Source organism: Python bivittatus, unplaced genomic scaffold (assembly GCF_059951505.1).
Source record: "Python bivittatus isolate LINGU-HERP-01145 unplaced genomic scaffold, Pbiv_v1 ctg000570_np1212, whole genome shotgun sequence".
NCBI classification, from domain to species: domain Eukaryota; kingdom Metazoa; phylum Chordata; class Lepidosauria; order Squamata; family Pythonidae; genus Python; species Python bivittatus.
In genome coordinates this window covers 25462852-25482188 of record NW_028277097.1, presented here as the reverse complement: position 1 = coordinate 25482188, position 19337 = coordinate 25462852, and the positions used below count along the sequence as shown (strand labels likewise).

At 59.2% G+C, this 19337-nt stretch overlaps 2 protein-coding genes across 16 annotated transcripts; both read right to left on the bottom strand.

Annotated features, from left to right (window-relative positions):
• Nucleotides 1-298: 298 nt before the first annotated feature.
• On the bottom strand, nt 299-17836 carry TPM2 (tropomyosin 2). 15 transcript variants are annotated; one of them, XM_007444048.2, is made up of 9 exons: nt 17595-17835; nt 17057-17182; nt 7042-7175; nt 6349-6466; nt 6180-6250; nt 4342-4417; nt 4106-4168; nt 2839-2908; nt 299-532 (listed from the first exon to the last, which is right to left on the bottom strand). In XM_007444048.2, exons 1-9 carry the CDS (start codon nt 17706-17708, stop codon nt 450-452), a joined length of 855 nt encoding a protein of 284 aa, XP_007444110.2. In that variant the 5' UTR covers nt 17709-17835; the 3' UTR covers nt 299-449. The 15 variants fall into 15 exon arrangements, with proteins under 15 accessions (XP_007444110.2, XP_007444112.2, XP_088008755.1 ...); XM_007444050.2 differs by lacking the exon at nt 4342-4417 and adding an exon at nt 5372-5447 and having other exon boundaries at nt 17595-17834; XM_088152632.1 differs by lacking the exon at nt 299-532 and adding an exon at nt 1226-1364.
• LOC148214348 (uncharacterized) lies at nt 7182-11426 on the bottom strand. Its single transcript, XM_088152990.1, has 3 exons — nt 11267-11426; nt 10838-11030; nt 7182-9142 (listed from the first exon to the last, which is right to left on the bottom strand). Exons 1-3 carry the CDS (start codon nt 11424-11426, stop codon nt 8365-8367), a joined length of 1131 nt encoding a protein of 376 aa, XP_088009116.1. The 3' UTR covers nt 7182-8364.
• Nucleotides 17837-19337: the final 1501 nt, after the last annotated feature.

Genomic DNA, 19337 nt, shown 5'->3' with positions numbered 1-19337 from the left:
ACCAGCTCTGGCTTACAGGACTTGAACAGCTTTAACAGCCATTTCATCTTGTAGCTGGTCCAAGGACCTCCAAGTCTTATTTTTCTGTTGCCTCACAAGCCCGAAGCTGCCCTCTTCCCAATGGCACAGGTAGCACCGGCCACCACGATGCAGCCAACTGTTGACCACACAAGAGCCAAGAGCCCACCCTGCAGATTGGCAGCAGCCCTCCAGATCATGAAACAGCTACACCCCCCCAAGCCCCCTCCCACCCAGCCCCACTGCACCTCCCCAAGGACGACACCGGCACATGCCACCCTCGCTGTTCAGCTTGCTTTAATATCTGCACTGGAAGGTAAGGCGTTGCACAGTTGCACAGGGACTGGCGTGAGCCTGGGCTGCAGGAGGTCTTCCTTCCTCCCAGAGCTGAGGTGGGAGCAGTGGGAGTGGGGGAGGCACAGCTCAGCCCCTCAGAGGTTGTTCAGTTCCAGAAGAGTTTGGTCCAGGACCTGATGAATGCTGACATTCTCCTCTTTGGCACTGGCCAGGTTCTCTGCAAACACAAGGCAGGCGGGCAGGCACACGCACCCAGACACACACACACAGCCAGATCGAGGGACCATCCCAAGTGAGAGGAAGAAAGGAAGGCACACGCACAGACACACACGCACCCAAGGGGTACTTCAGTCCAGCTGCTCCTGTACAAGAATGCACCTCCCAACAGGAGTAGCCGCTACAAGAATGCCAGGCAAATAGGGATGGGGCTGCCCAGATGTGAGCATCTGGTCGCAAAGAGAGGGCCAGGCCAATGCATCACAGCTTTTTGAGGGTGCCAAGAGACTGAGAGGGCAGCAACTGCTCAGAGGAGATGGAAAGACAGAGGGGAGGCATTGCTAACAAGGACTGTGCCCCACCGCCTGGGATTCTCTAGCCCAGGGAGAGGCTCCCTGGGGCCCTCCAGGTTCTTCACCGTTCAACTCCTCCCAGTTCCCAGCAGCAGCAGCAGTCCCCCCAATAAACCGGCCATCCCTGGGCACCCCTAAGCCTCTGCTGCCAGGGAGATGGCGGACAAAGGCTTGTCCTCTTTCCTGCACGCAGCCTGGGCACAAACCCTTTTCCTTCCTGCAGGGACAGCCCCAGCAGGCAGAGGGCGCCACCCTGCCTGGCCTCCCCTCCCCCCAGAGAGTGTTGCTGCAGCCCCACCCACCCATGTGGCCAGGAGGGACCTTCTCCTCGGCCACACAAGGAAACACCCTCCCAGGAAAGGGGATGTCACAGGGCAGGGCAGGGCAGGGCGACGCTAACTCAGTTGTGGAGGCCGTTGAGGACCAGCCGGAGTTCTCTAGCAAGGAGACGGTTTTTCTCTGCCTCCTGCTGGGAGCGTGCTAGAGAAGAGGCAGAGACGTCGGTGGTGGCAGCAGCGAGAGAGAGAGAGAGAAGGAAGGAAGGAAGGAAGGAAGACACAGCCATCAGTGCAGAAGAAACTGGAAAACAGGGTGGCCGAGTGCTCAATCCCCCGAACCCTCTTCCCAGACCACCAGAGAAGGCAGCTGCTGTCCCGGGACATCCAGCGGAAGCCAACTCCACCCCCTCATTTCCGCCTGGCTCTCCTCGAACGAGTGCGGGCACAGAAGCAAGAAACATCTGCCTGGTGAGGTAGGCAGGGGAGCACATTCTTAATGCAGACACTGCTGCGGGGTGGCAGGGTGTCACCCCAGGAAAAGCACTGACTAATCCTCGATGCTGAACCTGCAGGAGAGAGGACAGCTCTGGCCCCGCTTTTGGCACACCCGGCAGACTGCTGAGTTCAGGCTGACCCGGAGCTGCTCCATTCGCTTTGCCTGGAAGCCGGGTGAATGAAGGGCCAACGTCTACTAACCCTTCCTCACTCAGCCGAGGGAGGCAGGGGGGCTCGCCCCCCCCCCCGTGCCTGGAAACCTGTTCCCAAGCCAGAGGAACGTGCGACCTCAGGGGCCTGCGAGGAAACTTGGCTCTGTTACTCCCCGGCCTCCGCTTGACTTTAAGGGGCGAGGGGGCGGCAGGTCCAACGGGCATGATGAGCGATGGGCACGACCAGAGTGTTTAAATGAAGAGGCAGAAATGGAGAGAGGAGGAGAGCTTGAGAGATGTTTATTGAAACGAAGGCTGGAAGAAGATGAGAACAGAAGAACATGGAAGGCACCACGGAAGAAAGGCAAGGACAGACAAGCAGAGCTGAGAGGGTCCAGCAGGGGCCTGGGGTCTAAGCTGCCTGTCGGCCCTTCCTTCCCACCCAAGCAGGATCCTCTTCCTGGCCCACAGAGCTCCCCCTGCCCCACATAAGGCAGGCTGCTTTGCTAGCACAGCCAGCCCCCCAATACTGCAGCGCTAGAGGCACTTGGGAAATCCCCGCCCCCCATGGAAAGCCCTCCCCACCCCCCCAGGGGTGCACTTGGACAAGTGTGGGGAGGGGAAGGGAGCTGGCAGTGCATCTGCAGAAGGAGGGGGTGCCAAGAGGGTGGCTGGCAAGGCAGGGCAGGGCAGGGCAGGGGAGGGAAGCCGTGCTGGGGCTCAGAGGGAAGTGATGTCATTCAGCGCATTGTCCAGCTCCTCACTGATGGCCTTGTACTTCATCTTCTGGGCATAGACCTCGTCTGCAGCCAGCGTGCAGGGAGGGTGGACGTAATGCAGGGAGTGAGACGCAGCCAGGCAGTGGGGGGGAGAAAAGAGTGAAGGTGAGAGGAAGGAAAAGAGGTGGGGGAGGAGACTCTCGCACAGCGGCACTGATCTCTCACCACAGCCCCCCACTCAGCCGCCTGCGGGCATCGACCCTTCCACCCACCTGCGGGCCAAACAGTCGGGGGGAGGAGGGGGGCTTACCTTCTAAATCGTCAATGGTCTTCTCTAACTTTGCCACAGACCTCTCAGCGAACTCTGCCCGAGTCTCAGCCTGGGGAGAGGGAGCAGGGAGAAAAGGGGCAAGGGCGGGGGAGATTTACAAGGGCCCAGAAACAAAGGAGATGCCCTTACAGGCAGAAGCAACCCTGAACCACTGGAGAAAGGGGCACTCCTGCCTCCCATTCTGCCTCCTCTGAACCCCCAAAGCAGACCAGTGACCCCTCTGTCTCCCCTCCCTCGACTCTCATTCTGCCTAGCCCGCCCGCCCCCCGCTGCCCTTTATTAAAATCTGGGCAGGGTCATGCTAAGGAGGATAAGTGCATGGACAGCTATGGTTCCAGGCGCTGCCAGTCTATGGTCTGTCACACGCGCCCCACTCAGAAACAGGAATCTGGTGCCCCCTCCCCTCCCCTCGCCACTGCCATTCCAAATGGCAGACCAGCACACCTTGATATTGGGGGACAGGGGAAGAAGTTGCACTGGCATTTCAGCCATGAGTGCCCAGCCATTCAAGGTGAGGGCGAGGACCAAACCATGTCAAAGAGGAGCCTGGGGCCTGATTCCGCCACCCCCTGCTTGCCTGTCCACAGTCCCTCTCTGGGCCAGGAAGCCCCGGGGCCTTGAGAGCCTCCCTGCCAAGCTGGCACCCTTCTGTGCTTCCAGAGAGATCTGGCGGGGGGGGGAGGGAGCGCTCAGCGGAGAAGGCAGAGCTTCCGCTGCCCGTGGGGGAAAGACCCACCGTGCCCACAGGGACGTAAGCTGCCTAGAATCTGGAAAGGACTAGAGGCTCATGAGTGGGGGCGGGGAATGGGATAGCCTCCCCCCAGCAGAAGTCAGGCAAGGAGGAATAAAGAGCAGTGGCTCCGGGTAGCCCAACCACAGAAAGGAGACCATGGCAACCGAGAAGATAGGAGCCAAGGAGATCAATGCAGGGGATTCTCTGTCTAAAGCCCCCCCCCCCCGTGAGAGACTTGGTGTGGGATCCCCGGCAAGGGGGCCCTCCCTTTCCACCCTCCATCGCTCTGGGAGCACCCTTGCTGGGGTGCTGCAGCGTGGCCACTGTTTTCTTCCCATGCAAGCTGCAGCCGCCGCTTTCCGGGGCCATCGGCAGCCTGCCCTCTCCGCCTGTGAAGGTCTGGACCCTGAGCGCTGCCGGCAGGCCCCCCAGAGCAGGAGTCTCAGTCCCTGCATGCACGCACACCCTCCTCTTCCTCCTCGAGGAGGAGCAGCGTTTCCTGAAACCCCTCACCTCTTTCAGCTTGTCTGTCAGCAGCTTGATCTCCTCCTCGTATTTATCCTCCTTGGTGGAATACTTGGGGGAGGAAAGAGGGAGGAGGGTAAACCACGAGACGTAGCAGCAGCCCCCAGCCCCATTTTGCCACAGGCATTCCCTAGCAAAGCATCTGCGCTGTGGAGAGACCCTCCCACCTCCAGGGGCCGCCCCACCCCGCCCCGCCCTATTGCTAGCCTGGCCCCACCCCCTACCTTATCAGCCTGGGCCTCCAAAGATTTGAGGTTGTTGGTGACAATTTTCAGTTCCTCCTCAAGGTCCCCACATTTACTGTGTCCCAGCCAGACAGAGAGAGGCAGTAGCAGGACAGAAGGAAGGAAGAGAGGGGAGAGAAATGGGGGAGGAGAGAATCAGTTGAAGGAAAAGGGGGACACCTCCCGGGAAGCGGGACCGTGACGTTTTCCCATAGGGCTGGAGTCGGAGGCGTAGGGAAACCGGCTGGCAGCGCAGGGAAGACTCCTCTCTTGCAGACGGTGGCCACCTGGGCGGCAGGGCACACCAGAAGCTGGGATCCCTCTGTGCTCGAGCCCGTCCCTGGCAAGGCCGTCTAGACGCCGGGCTTTGCTGCTCCCTGCGAGCCAGCTGGCCGGCCTCTCATCCGCAGGCAGAACCTTCTCCCTGAGTCTCTCCCAAGCCAGCCGGCTCGGCTGTGGCTCAGCACAGGGGGCTCTGGGGAGCGCCCTCCCCATCGACTGCCCGCAACTCAGTGGGTGCACAGCCTGCCTTTCCACTCGAGGCTGCTCACACAGGACGGAGGATGAGAGAAAAGGCTGCTGCCCGCTTCCCAGGGGCAACGCAGGCTGAGGGGCTGCTTCTGCTGGGAGAAGGCTGCCTGTGGGTCCCCGAAGGGTCTGCCCAGCCCCCTCCCCAGCTGGTCCTAAAGTACTGCTCTGCCCTCCCTGCAAGGACAGGAGAAGCAACCCCAAACAGCAGTGAGGGGTTATCGCCGTTGCAGCCGTGCTGGGCTGGGGGGTGCAGAAACGGGCTAAGCAGCCCCTCCACACGTTCCCTTTGCCGTCTCTGCTGCAGGGAAGCAGCCGGGCTCCAAGGCTCCATCCGGGGGCATGCAGCATCCAAGGCAGATGCCAGCCAGAGAAACTCAGCAGGATGAGGCCGAAGAGAGGAGACAGGCCCGAGGGCTAGGTGAGGAGCAGGAGAGAGAGAGCGCGCAAGGGCGTGAAAGAGAGGAGAGAGAGGAGGGGCAGAGAGCCCCCTGCTCAGTACCTCTTCCTCTGCAGCCATCAAGGATTTGAGGGCCTGATCCATAGTGCGGAGCTCCTCTTCCAGCTGCCTCACACGGCTGGGGAGGCAACGCAAGGATTAGCCAGAGGAGAATGCCCACGTGGTCCACACAGCCGGGGCTGGCCCCCCGCAGCGCATGCCGAGGATGGGCTGTCCACAGAGCTCAAAGGGGCAAAAATTATGTTTGTGCCAACACGGGAAGAGAGAAGCGACCCGGCTCCTCTGGAGAGCCAACCTATCAGCACCATTTTTCTTGCTCCTTCCTAGGGACATGGGGTTGGAAGGGACCTTAGGGACCAGGTCCTCAATTAAGACGGAGAAAGAAAAACGCTTTGGAATGACCCTGCGGGAGCCAGTCTTCCTTCCTGACAGCAGGACAAGAGAAGGCGGAAGGGCGAAACATGCACAGAAATGCCAGACGTGCCCCACTTGCAAACAAGGGCCCCACCCTCACGAGGGGTAGCAGGGGCTACCTTCCAGTCCCACCTGGGCCCTTGGCCATAACTCCCCTACACGGCAGAGGGGAATGGGGGGAGGGGAGGAGAGGTCTGCTCTCATGGGACAGAAGGGGTGGACCCCCGGGGCCACGGCTTGGCACATTTTCTAAAAACGGAGCAGGGAAACTAATGGGCTGTGAGAGAGGCAGGTCCCCCTCCCACATGTGTTACCCCCACTGTCAGGGAAGGGAGGGAGAGGGAAGCAGGCTTATTCCCCCAAACAATGGCCTGATGCACGTTCTCCCTCCTATACCCCAACCCCCAGGGCAGGAGGAGGAGCTGGCCGGACTCACCTCTCGGCCACCTCGGCTCTCTCCTCGGAGCGCTCCAGGTCACCCTCCAGGATCACCAGCTTACGGGCAACCTGACAAGCAAGGCAACATCAGGCAGGTGGGCAGGACTGGACCACCAAAAGGCAGCCATGGTCACTGCCACCTTCCCGCTCTCCCAGCCATGGCTCACCTCCTCATACTTGCGGTCTGCCTCTTCAGCAATGTGCTTGGCCTCCTTCAGCTGCATCTCTTGGAGTTCCATCTTCTCCTCATCCTTCATGGCACGGTTTTCGATGACCTTCATGCCTCTAGGGGAACAACCGGCAGTCAAGAGAGTTCTCCCGCAGCTCCTAGGGCTTGAGAACTGGCCTTCACATTGACCACAACTTCTATACCAGTATCTGCACACATGACCCCACTCTGCCCTTGCCATTCATTCCTGCCATGCTAACAACCTGGACTAGGAATGCCCAACCTCTGGATAGGGGTCCCCTGGGCTTCGACTGCAGTCCCCACAGCTCCTGCCTCGCCTTTGACCCCATCTCATGGGACATGCTCAGTGCATAAAAAGCCCTGGTTCAAGTCCAGGAATCTCCACTTATCCCACATAGCTCTCTGCAGCCAGCTAGGCAGGCAGAATGGGGCTAGACCGTGGACCTGACTTGGATGATTACAGATGCCTTCTCCTGGAAACAGGTTTCTTCCCAGGAGCCCTGCAGTTTCATGTGGGTTTATCACCCTTCAGGGAGACCCTAACCCTAACCAGCATTTCCAAATGGAGTGCCAGTTAAAACTTCCCTGAAACATTTCCCCTGCAGGAGAACAGAAATCAAAGCACATGACTGAGGATCCTCACTCATCTCCAGATGAACATCAGTCCTACCTCTCACTCTCATCAGCCATCTTCTCCGTCTCCTCCAGTTTCTGCAGCGCGGTGGCCAGGCGCTCCTGCGCTCGGTCCAGCTCCTCCTCCACCAGCTGGATACGGCGGTTCAGAGATGCCACATCTGACTCAGCCTGCAAAGAAGTTAGTGCCCCGAGATGAGACACTGCCCCTCCTTAAGGCTTAGCCTGCAGAGAGCGCCCCTCTGGTCTCATCACAACTCACAATTCAGAAAAGTCACTTCCCCTGCCCCATCCAGGCAGGAACCCCAACACCAGCCTTGATCCAGGTCAGGTTGACCATTCCATCCCCAAATACCAGTCCCACCCCAGAGATGCCCCAAAGGTGATTGGTTTCTAGGAACATTGGAAACTGCCCGGCAAGGTTCCTTCTGATGGGCCACAACAGCACCACAGGATCCCAGAGAAGCCTATTTTCTGCCCTCCGCAGAGAAACTTCCAGGATTAAACCTAGATCTACACCCAGAATGTCAGCCCTGACCCTGAGGGCAGCCCTCCCCCCTTTTCTGTTCCCTTAGCAGGGGCCGGCCTCAGAATGGGCTGAGGAACTCCTTACTGCCCCTGCTTTGCAAGCCTCAATCGTGCCAAGCCTGCATTCCTGTAGAGAGTAATGAAGATGACCTTGATGCAGATATGCCAAAGCAGCAAGGGGTGAAACATGTCTTAAGTCCACAACAGACTGACAATATTCAGAAGAGCTCAGACAGACATCTCCCTAATTCACAGGAGTATAAGAAGGGGAAAGAGGTACCCCACAATCAGGCTCGCAAGATTCTATTATTATAGCCATTCAAAGTAGTTTTAGCCTTCGTGTGAAGTTGATTTCCTAGTCTGGTCTACCTAGAGGGTCTGACAATGCCCCAGCACCCCGCTACCCCCATGTCCCAGGATTTGGCACCTCTACAGTTTTTCTCCTGCTGCAGAACTTGGATGGATTCTGCTTCAGCTTACCCAAAGAAATAGTCCTCTGGGTGGATCCTTCCCTATTTCTGAGATCTTTCCCATCCTTTATTTATTGATTTAATTGATTTATAGGTTGTCCTTCAATTAGAAATGAGAAAAAACAGGCAGGAACCCTTTTCTGGAGGATGGCAGAGGGAATCAGAGAAAGGGGAGGAATTGGAGAGATATTGCGACAATGGAATAGCACCACTGCAAGGTCACAGCCAGAGGACCACAATGTGCAGCCACTCTAGCTATCAGCGTGGAGGCTGCTGACTGGGAGCCTGGTGCACCTACACATGTGGGTGTGCAGAGGGACAGACCCTGGTAGCCTATTCACTCCCAGACCATCCGCAAGACCTTATGAACCAGAAACTTTAAATAACCTGGGACCCAATTCCCCAAGCAAACACTTCTGCCTTTTATTGGTCCTCGCAAACATCAGGGAATGTCCTCTTTTCATGGATGGGGTGGAGCCTCCAGCCCTCTGAACAGCTGGGTGTATGGAGCACCGCAACTGGTCAGCAACGATGGTGTGTTTGCCCCACCTGCTAAATTGGGTCAGGGATCTGTGTGTCCACACATGGCTCAGCCCCGAGGGAACGGAAGCAGGAAGAATCTGTGCCGGAAGGAAGGCCTGGCGGACAGGGAAGGAGGAAGACCCTGGCGTGAGCCAGAGGCTGCCACCCAGAAGTGCAGGACAGGGAATGTTGAGAGGTGGGGTATGGCAATACCTGGGTGTACAAGCACGGCTGCAGGAGAAAAAAGGGGCATTTCTGCTGGGCATGAAGTCTGTGCTCATGCATCCCTGTCCGCCACGCTCCACGCCCCCCATGCAGGGCAGCCATCTCCAGGGCTCCTCAGCCTCCGCTGAGCTAGCTGGTCTGGTGGCCCAAGGCTGACTTTCCTGCTGCCCCCCCTTGACACTCTCTCTCTCTGATCCTACCTCCTGTCTTGGGACTGGGAACCTGCTGCTGCTGGGGGGGGGGGAGCTGTTAAAGCCACTCTGGACAGCCTCTGGCACCCAGCAGGCCCTCCATAGAGGAGGAGGAGGAGGAGCACATGTGAGAGATGATCTCCAGCACTTGGGGTGTGGCAGGCTTGGAGACTGCTGGGAACTGGAATGATACAGGAATCCACTAAAATGAATAAAAAAGGAGCAGATAACATCGAGGACTTTGAGCACAGCAGTGTCATGGCAAACTTTGGCAACACGTTAGGGAGAAGGAAAAGATTCCCCCCCAACCCCGTTCACACACTCTAGACTCTTATCCTAGAAAAGGAGCTCCAAAGGCAGTGCAGTGATTGCCCCACAGAGTAGCATTTGGGGCTTCCACACACCACCCCAGACTCCAGGTCCCTTCCCCAACAGGCCCTTCCAGGCAGGGCCTGCAAAGACCAGCGGGGGGGGGGAGGGAGCAGCAGCAGCAGCAGGAGGCTGCGACAGCCAGCCGACAGCCAGCCGAGGGAGCCTTGCTGACTAAAGCTGGAGGAATGCCCCAGAGCAGCTCATTCCCAAAAGGAGAAGGACAATGGGAGCTGGGGGGTGGGGGGAGGATTTCCTGTTTATTGCAGCTGCAAAGCAATGGAGGTGGGCTTTCCTCCCTCCACACTCAGGGGGAAGGAGGAGCGACGCAGCCCCCCTCCACACATTCCAGGCAAGGGTGGAGCATCCTGCCAGGTCAAGCCTGCCACTGGTATGGGGGAGGCCCAAGAAGGGAGGGGGGAGGTGTCTTTGAAGGCCTCTCTGGACAGTCCTGGGCCAGGCAGAAGGTCAGGAAAGCAGCCTCTTCCCAAGACTTCCCAGGAGAGTGTGCCAGGCAGGAAACTGGCGCAAGACACAACATGCTGGAGAGGAAGGAGAGGAGGCGGGAGGACGGAGGGGGGCAATCAAATCCTAGGCTGAAGCAACCAGGCCTGGGCTGGAGAGGAACCGTCAGAGCACCCAGGCCTAGGGCAGAAGGGGTGGACAGCTCACCGAGTCCGAAGCACTGCTAGCCCATGTCACAAGAGAAAAAGTCCAACCAGCCCAACCCGGCATACATGGGTTCTCCCAGGATCTGCTGCTGGGAGAGAAGCATCCTGCAGTTGCATGCGGAGAGGCCGCTCTAGCCCTGGGCTGTCAACATTCGCACACGGGAATTCGGTGCCATGGGGTGGCTTTGCAAAGAGTGAGCCAATTCCTCCCGAGCCACTGAAGCCTCTTCTGAAGGGAGCATGCCTTGGAACACCACAGCCCAATGCAGAGAACTGGCAAGAGCCTCTCTCTCACGCCCTGCATGCGGGAATAGTGCACGGAGAGCCTGGCTCTCCTCCTGGCAACATCAGCAGGGCTTGGAAGGACAGGCATTTGGATCCTAGGAGACCCACAGTAAGTCTGGATTAGCCACTGGGGAGGGGGTAGGGGCCTCCCACGTCCCCAGGAGCTAATGCTGTTGAACTACGCCGAGGGCTGCAGTTCAACAGCACTAGGAAAGCGCAGGCAAAACTGAACTAGAGGCTCTGAAGGCCTTTGCAAAGGGAAGACAGTGAGGCCCTCAAAGTCCACTCAGCCAAGCAGCCCTCCTCCCTCTCTGCCTGGCAGCCATTCTCCTGGTGCACAAGATGCTGGACCTGCCAGGGTGACCCAGCCTCACTGCATAGCAGAGGCCCTGCAGATGGCACACCACCAGATCCTGGTGCCTTGGGCTGTGAGGAGGGGAGAAAGAAGGGTGGGTCGGGTCACCCCAGCCCCTCTTATTCCTCCACCTGGCTGGGGGAAGCCTCGAGGACCTCGCCTCCACCCTTGTGAACTGAACGACCACAGCCTGCCCCCCCCCTCCACACAGACACACGTTAAACCGTCTGTTTCCTGGCCAATCTCCCCCAGAAGCTCCGGAGGCCGACTGGCCAGGTGGGAAGCAGAAGCCAGCCTTCGGGCAGCCGGGCGCTCTTCTGCCGGCAAAAGCGTCTTGCCGCCCCCCGCTGGAATCAGAGGCAGCCAGCCTGCTCCCTGCCCGGTCTTATCCGGGGACCGCCGCTTGGCTCAGAGGGCCGCTCTCCCGCCATCCCGAGGCCCATCCAGCGGGCGAAGGCGCCGCGCGCGGGGCGTACAGAGGCAGCGGCAGAGGCGCAGCGCCGGCCTCCCGAAGGCCAGCTGCGAAGGGCGCCGCTCCCTCCCCTCCGCGGGCTTCCGCTCGAGCCACGGAAGAATTTCCTCCCTCCTCCGCTCGGGAGAAGGGGAGGAGCCGCCGCGCCAGCCTGGGCAGCAGGATGCGGCGCACCTGGGCAAGGCCGCTCGCGGGAGGAAGAGGAGCGATCCTCACCCCCACGCCGCTGGAGCTGCCGAACCTGAGCTCCCCGGAGTCCCGGGAAGGGCCCCTTTGCTCGCGAAAGAGCCGCCTGCTGCTCGGCTTCGGGGCCTGCCGGGGCGGCCGAGGCCATGAGGGCGCTCTGCACATGCTTGGAGCGCCCCGTGCAAGAGGCGCGCTGTGCAGCCCCACGAGGGCGGCTGAGACGCGGGGGGCCGGCGGGCGATGGGGGCGATGTCGGAGCCCGGCGCCGCTCGGGACTCGCGCGCCGCGCCGCTCACCCGTTCCCTCGCTTGGCGCTCGGCGTCCACCTCTCGCTGCAGGTGCTCGGCGCGCGCTTCGGCCTCGTCCGCCACTTGCTGCAGCGTCTGGATCTTCTTTTTGACCGCCTCAATAGAACTGCCCCCGGCCATGGTCCCAGGGTTGCCGGCGGGCGGGGCGGACGACGAGAGGATGGGGTTCTGCTGGGGCGCGCCGAGGAAGCGGGTGCGGAGCGAATCGACTGACCGGCCAGCTGGCGGGGCTCTCGGCCCGCGGTCTCTCTGTCCCTCGCTCGCTCGCCTGCCCGCCCGCCCAGCAGGAAGAAGCGCGGAGGGTGGGGAGCGAGGCGGCCCTTCGCACTGCTGCCGCCGCTGCCGCCGCCGCCCCTCTTCCTCCTCCTCCTCCCCCGCCCCACCGGCTTTGCCCAGCGTGCACCTCCTCCAGCGTGGTTGGCCCGGCCTTCTCTTAAAGAGCCCGCTCTAAGGCGACATCGGGGCTGCTCTTCTTCCGGACGGACGACCGCCTCCACCGGGAGCGGTGGTTCCAGCCCAGCTGGGGCTTTCCGCGCCAAAGGCCAGGCGCAGGCAGCAGGGCGAAGGTAGAGCTGCTCCAGAGCCGCCCGCGGGCAGGGGAAGGGAACGCCCGCTGCCTCTCGCTGAACAACAGGACTTATTGAGCCCCAGGATGACCTACCGCCCGGAAAGGCCTTAAGTCGCATCGGTGGGGATCCCGAAGGAGCACATGTTGCCTCCCACGGCTTGCCCAGGGGGGTCCGCCTTCACCCTCCAACGAAGTGCAGCGCCACCTAGTGGCTTGACGAGAGGCAGACACTATCCACCTGCCCTGTCTCCTGCTCTAACAGACCCAGGGACCATAAACCAGCACCCTTGAAACAGCTGATTCTCGGCCTCCAGTGCCTCCAAATACCCAAGCGAGTTGCTGAGCATGGCACCGTCACCTGCCTTACAAGAAGCGGCAGACGGAAACTCTAGAAAGGAATTTGGGTCTTCGAATGTTCTTGGGCTCAGCATGTGGCAGTTTTTGCATGGTCTCCTGTTGGCTGTCGTCTTCCTGTTCTTCCTCGTGCCCGGCTGTCTGAAGGAAGGAGGTTTGTCTCTCCTTTCGGATGGGTTCAGACTTGTCCTCAGACATGTGACTCTGCTGGTGACTTCCCCAGCTTAAAAAAGTGGCAGATGGGAGTCTGCCTCCAGACAGCTCCTCTCCTCTCCTCTCCTCTCCTCTCCTCTCCTCTCCTCTCCTCTCCTCTCCTCTCTTCTCCACCGCGCCCTCTGCCTCACTGAGTGCCAGAGGCGGTGAAAACGAACGGGCACGTGCGTGTGTGGTGGGAGGTCTGTGATGCCAGGGATTCCGCGGCTGGAAGCCAGGCTGTGTAAGTTCATGTAGACTCCCGAGGCAAACCGGGGTGCGGCCGTGCTGCAGGGGTGGGCAGGCAGGCAGAGAGAGAAGCAGACTCAGTGACTCTGTCAGCCCACAGAAGGCAGCTCTAAGCGTCCCATTGGGAGGGTCTGTTTCTCCAGAGTTACAGGAAACGACCTTTTCTCAACCATCCGCTCAACAAACTTGCAGCAAACCTTTGCTCCTTGGCAGACTCGGATCAGCCTGGATGGGCCTGCTTTCCGCCCTTTGTCCCTGGCCTGAAACAGTGCAGGAATCCTGGCTTTGGACGGGCAGGGGGTCCGTCTGGGGCATGGATTCCAAGCCCGTACAGCACTGTGAAGGAGTTTGCAGGAAGAAGGGTTTGCGAGGACGTGTTTCCTGGATCATGCTGAACCTCCAGGCTGAACCTCACTCTTCTTTTTAAAATGATATCTTTCCCCGTAGCTGGTCCTAGGGAGGGATCTGTGCGGGAGTCAGGGGAATTCAGCTTCAGACTGGTTGATTCTTGATCAGGGATAACACACCTGGGTTTTTTCACCCTCCTTTCTATCTGTTGGCTGCACTTTTGCTGCACTGCATTTCCCTGCTCCTCTGTCTGGCGCTTGCTCAGCTCCCGCCCTCTGGTCCTCTCCTTTTTGCAGCCTGGCTAGGCCTGCCTGATGCCACTCTTGCCCAAGACAGTCCACTGCCAAGGGTCCTCCTGCCATCCTGGCACCATGCCAAGCCCAGCCTGCCTTGGCCTCAGCTGCTTCCCGGGGCCAAACACAAACAGTGATGCTCTTCAGAGTCACAAACTGTGACAGAACTGTGACACTCTTCTGAGCCCAGCCACCCAGGGTTGACTGCAGCTGGATCTGCATCAACTGCTGGCTGGGGGGCGGAGGCACGGCTGTTGTGTGCTGTGGACAAATGGACATGTCCAACAGATTGAAAAGATAGAAGACAAGCCTGAGAAAGGAGGGCTGTCCTTCAGGCCTCTCCCTGGCAATTTTGGTTCAGTGTCCCTAAAGTACAAAACTGCGCTTGAGATGGTTGAACGCAACTGACCTGGGATCCCAATCCAGCAGCCCAAGGATCCCCTCCTGTGACGTTCATCCTGGCAGCCACGTCACACGGTTGCCTCGAACTCAGGTGCAGTTGATCCATCGTCCAAGATTTCTTTTGCAAGTACCGTTACCAAGCCGGGTATCCCCCATCCTGCAGGGGTGTGCGCATTTGATGAATTTTGGCACTGCATTTGAAGAAACTTGGCACTGGTCTCTGTTAAATTCATTCTGTTTAGCTCATTTCTCCAACCTCTGAGGATAATTTTGATTATCATTTCTGTCTTCTGGGGTATTAGCTATCCCATCCAAAGCTGAGCTGTGGATATTTGATAACCATTCCCTTCACCTCTTCATTCGACTCATTAATGAAAATATTGAAGAGTAGAGAAGCCAGGATTGACCCTTGTGGCACCCAAGTAATTCCTCTCCAATTTGATGAAAAAGCCTCGATAACCATGCTGCAAGAATTGTTTTCAAGCCAGCTATGTATGTATTTAATTCTAAGGCCACCCAAGCCATACTTAACCAGTTTGCTAGTCAACATGTTGTGGGGGGACCAATGCTTTGCTGAAATCAACTGATATTATAACTAAACATTCCCACAATCTATTAAGGAAGTTACATGATCAAACACTGAGTAAGAGTAATCTGGCAACATTTTTACTTGAGAAATCCATGGTGGTTTCTGGTGATTACCACATCATCTTCAGGATGCGTATAGATAGATGAACTGCTCTCCTGTCTTCCAAGGTATCAGACAGCCTCGTCGGTGGTTTACTGCTGTCCTCCCCTTTCTGAGGACAGAGATATTTGTCTTTCCCCAGGCATCAGTTCTCCAGTCCCCTGGGGTGCCATCCTTCTGGTTGGTGCTTCTCTATCTCAAGCTTCATTCCTGCCCATCAGCCCCACTTTCAGAATTTCTGATGGCAAACACTGGGGGGGAGAGAAGACCAGACAGAAACAGGAGATGGGAACCGCTGCCTTGTCATCTGTCAGGGGTTTGCCTCCTTCACTGAGCAGCTGCAGGACTGGTTCTTTTCTCTTTACCTTGGATGGAACTAAAGCCCTTTTTCTGAGCATCTTCTGCTAAATGCAGCTCTTTCTGAGATTTTGCTTTCCTGACACCAGCGGACATGCAGCTCAGGGCTGCTCGTTTGTCCTCTTCCTTGTGACCTGGGTCTCTCTCCATTTCCTGTATATGGTTTGCTTGTGGGTTTGTTTTCAGATCTTTATTACATGTTTTGTGTAATCCCATTGGCTTCTTTTAGTGTCTTCTGTTTTTTCTCCTCCCTGGAATTATTTGCAGTTCTGCTTTTCCTTAGGAACTTCCACCCACCTTGAGCAACCTTTCCCATTTAGTTCTCCTGCCACTGGCTTGATCCTTGCTCTGAGTTATTGAACACCTTTTAAGACATTCAGAGTACAGGTGTCTCTGTGCTCAGTTTTAGTTTCCTTAAAATCAAACACTCCAGCAGCATTATACTGGAACCAGAAGAATGTGGGAGGCGGCATTCTGTGCAGGGGCTGAAGGAGGACACGGGGACTGTGGGGTGCAGGAGGAGGAGATGGGGCCACGGTGAGGGAGCACCCAGGCGGCTGGGCTTTCCAAGCCATTGCTCCTCCCCCATCTGTGTGTCAGCCCCACCTCCTCCTCCTGCCTCAGGGAATCACCAAATATGAGCAAAGGCAGAGAGAGAGAGGAGGAGGGGGCAGTGCTCACTGTTTCCAGAGCTTCTGCTGGAGGCCTTGGCCCCAAGAATCGCTTCTCAGCCTTTTAGCTAAAGTCAAGTGTATCTTGGCCCCAGGAGGTGTGGGGGTCCTCTGAAGAGCACTCAGTGGGGGGGGGTGTTTTGGGGCCACTTTGTGTTCTCAGGGGTTGGGGCAAGGGGGCAGTAGTTCCAAAGCAGCTGCCACTGGAGAAGGAGTTATCTGATGCTGGTGGTTCCAGCTGCTCCAGTGCAGGGAACCGGCTCTTCTCAGAGTCAGGTCGCCGGAGAGGCAGCTGGAAGGAGGGATCCTTTAGCACATCTCAGCGGCTGAGTCTGGCTCATCCAGTGGGAACCTCTTCACCAGCTTGGAAGAGCATGTGGGTTGAGAGGCAGAGGCGGCCACATCAAGCTGCTCCTGGTGAATAGGGCTCTCCACTCCGGCACGTTGAGCATCTCTGGATAGGGCCCCCGCATCACCTGCCAGTCTCCGCAGCATTATTTGGCCCACGAGCCAGGACTGGGGGTGCCATGACCAGTTGGGGCCACAGCGCTTCTGTCTCTCGCCCTCTGGGTCCCAGGAAACCAGCAGGCCAGCCAGAGCCTTCTGGCACCGGCGCCGTCATCTCTTGCTAGGTCCCCCACCCCAGTCCTTGGGGGGCTGCTGGCTCCCCAGTCGTTGGTCCTGCTCGTCGCTTGGGCATTTGATGGCCAGGGTGTGCCCTGGCTGTTCTCCAAGCAGCGGCTCCGCTTTAGCAGCTCCTTAAGTTTCCTGGATTGGTTTTCACTGAGACATGGGCCCGGCTCGGAAAGGAGTGTTTATTTATAGGGGGCCAAATGCCCTTGGCGGTCCGCGAAGGCTCGGCTTTAATATTACCCGCAGCTGCCATTTCCTCGGCTTGGCCCACCACCTCACCTCCCCCGGCCTGGCCAGAGACCCTTTTGCTCCGGGACTTCCCCGGTGTCTTGTCTTTCAGCCACCAGCCCGCGGCCACCTGCGGAACTTCTCGGCAGGGGTCAGAGCCGGTCTGCGCGGAACAGCGAAGGGGGCTCAAGGGTTGTGAGTAACTGCTGGCCCACGACAAGCTTTCGGGTGGCTGGCACGGTGCCCAGCGACGCTTCTCTTAAGCTCGGGTGGCTCAACCCACCCTGCGTGGAACCCGCTGCAGGGCCCCTCCCCGGTGCTGCAGGCAGCAGCTGCTGCTCGGGGCTTAACGCGCCCAGAATACCTGTGGGGGCGTCGTGTCTCATCTGCCGCTGCTCATCAGTGCGCCCCAGCCTACCCCGCCCCGCAGGCTCGACCCCTGCCCAGAGAGCACTCTCCCACGCCCTGCAGCCCTCGCCCGACTCACGTCGGTCGCCTTCTTCTCGGCCATCTCCAGCTTCTCCTGCGCCTCCTTGACCGCTTCGGAATATTTGTCCACTTCATCCTCGGTTCCCTTCAGCTTTTTCTCCAGGCCCTGCTTCTCTTCCTCCAGCTATGGAGAGAGGGACGAAGAGAGGAAGAGGCGGAAGGGAGTCAGGAGCGGCTGCGGCTAGGACGCTGCTGCTCACCAGCGAGGCTAACAGGGCCTGCCCAGGATGGGAGCTGTGGGAAGGAGACGCTCCAACGGGGGCGGGGGGGGGGGGAGCGGGGAGGAGGCACCCGTCTGGATTACCGGATACCACTGTAAACTCAGAGCCACGGGGTGCCCCTCTGGACCCCCGCCACCATAGGAGAGCGGGGTGGGAGGGAGCCACAAGAGCGTCCCTCGCCTTTCTGAAGGGCGCCCAGGGTCTCTGAGCCCAGGTCCCCAGCAGGGAAGAATGTTAAGGGGCCTCTGGGGAGCCGGGGTGCCCCAGGACAGAAGCTCGGGATGGGCCCGGGGCCTCAGGACACGGGCGAGTCACCTGCTTGCACCGGTCCTCCGCCTGCTTCTTGTCGCCCTCCGCCTGCTCGGCTCGATCTATCGCGTTCTCCTTGTCCAGCTTCAGCATCTGCATCTTCTTCTTGATGGCTTCCATGGCGGCGGCGGCGGCGGCGAGGCCGACGGGACGGACGGATGGAGAAAGAGGAGAAGGCGGCGGAGGCGCGAGAGAGCCGAGTGGAGCCGGGAGCGGCGGGTGCTGGCTGGGCGCCCCGGACCTCTTGCGCTGCCTAAAAGCCGGGGAGGGGCCGGTCCCTCCCCCGCCGACCAAGCAGCACCTTTTAGGGACAAGCTGGCAAACTCGGACCGGCCTGCGGGCGGAGAGAGAAAGGCAGACGGCCAGCGGGCAGCGCGTCTCTCCCCGCTTGGCTGTAAGCGCTTCGGCATTCCCGCACCCCCTCCCCGCAGTCAGAGCGGCCTGGAGGCACCTAAGCCCCGCGGAGCCGGATTTCTCTGCAGCCCACGACACCGCGCGACCGAACTACGGTCTCCCCGCTTCTGCATCTCGGCGCAAAAGCACCGGAACCGGGAACCGGGAGGCAGGGCATGCGTGGCAGGCACCCGCGCGGCTTAGGTGAAGCCCCCAGCCAACGCCTAGCCTGGACCGCAGCTCCCCCTCCCCGGAACCCCTAGCTATCCAGCCGTGCCAGGGCTGCGCCAGAGCTTTGGATTTGGGGAACTCGCGTGTGTGCGCGTGCGTGGGTGCGTGCTTGCGTGTAGGGCATCCTTTCTTGGAGGGATCTCCCTCCCCTAGGCAGCCTTTGATATTGTGCCCACACAACACTTACAACCTGGTTTCTGAATAGATTCCTTTCCTGTATTTGCCATGCACATCAAGTAGCCAAGAGCCTGGGTTCCCACAGCCCATGAAGGACCTGACTCACAGGCTGGGATTTGGGAACGAGATGAAGGGACACCCAAGGCAGGAGGCAAGGGGGAAAAGGTTCCCCGGAGAGAGGCAAGCAGTAGGGGCTGGCCATGGGGGCCACACTGCCGTGGCCTTTGGCTGACTCAGAGGTGGCTGGAGAGCCACGTATTTAGTCCCGGAACAGAGAAGGGGACTTATGCCTGACGCCCTGTCAGGGGCAAGGCAGAGCAGTGACGCACCACGGCTAGGTACAAGGGGCGACAGGCCTTGGTCTTGGTGCACTGTCAGGTGGAAAGGGGCAGGCAAGAAGGCTGCCTGAAGCCAGGCGTGGGGCCAGGCCCCGGCCTTTCATGCCCCTCATACCTTCCTTCCCATGTGCAAGGCTGGGAGTCCAGTGCACCCGCCTTGAAGTGCAGCAGGTGATGGAGGGGGGCTGCCTCAGCCCAAAGGAAGGGCTTTGCCAGGGCAGCAGTGGGGCTCAGCGTCCGCCCACGGCAGAATCACAGGCACAGTAATAGTCCTCTAGCGTCCCAGCTCAGTCATGCCACTCCCAGTTGGGTGGCAGAGCCAAGCCTTACACCCAGGTTTTCCCAGCACAGCCACTTTTCTCAGTGGCTAATCCATGGGTCAGAAGTGAAGCCACCTCTAGATCCGGCTGAACAGCTTGACAAATCCCAAGGCACGCGTCGAAACAGGGAGTGCTGGGCAGGGTCACCTGGGCACGGTCTGAATGGCTTCTCCAGCACTGGTGGAGCTGCCACTTAACTAAATCTTCCGGGCTGTTGATTGGCTGTCCCAGAGCCTCCCTCCAGACTCCACTGCGATGAGGAGCGCCAGAGCCTTTTAGAAACAGAGTCA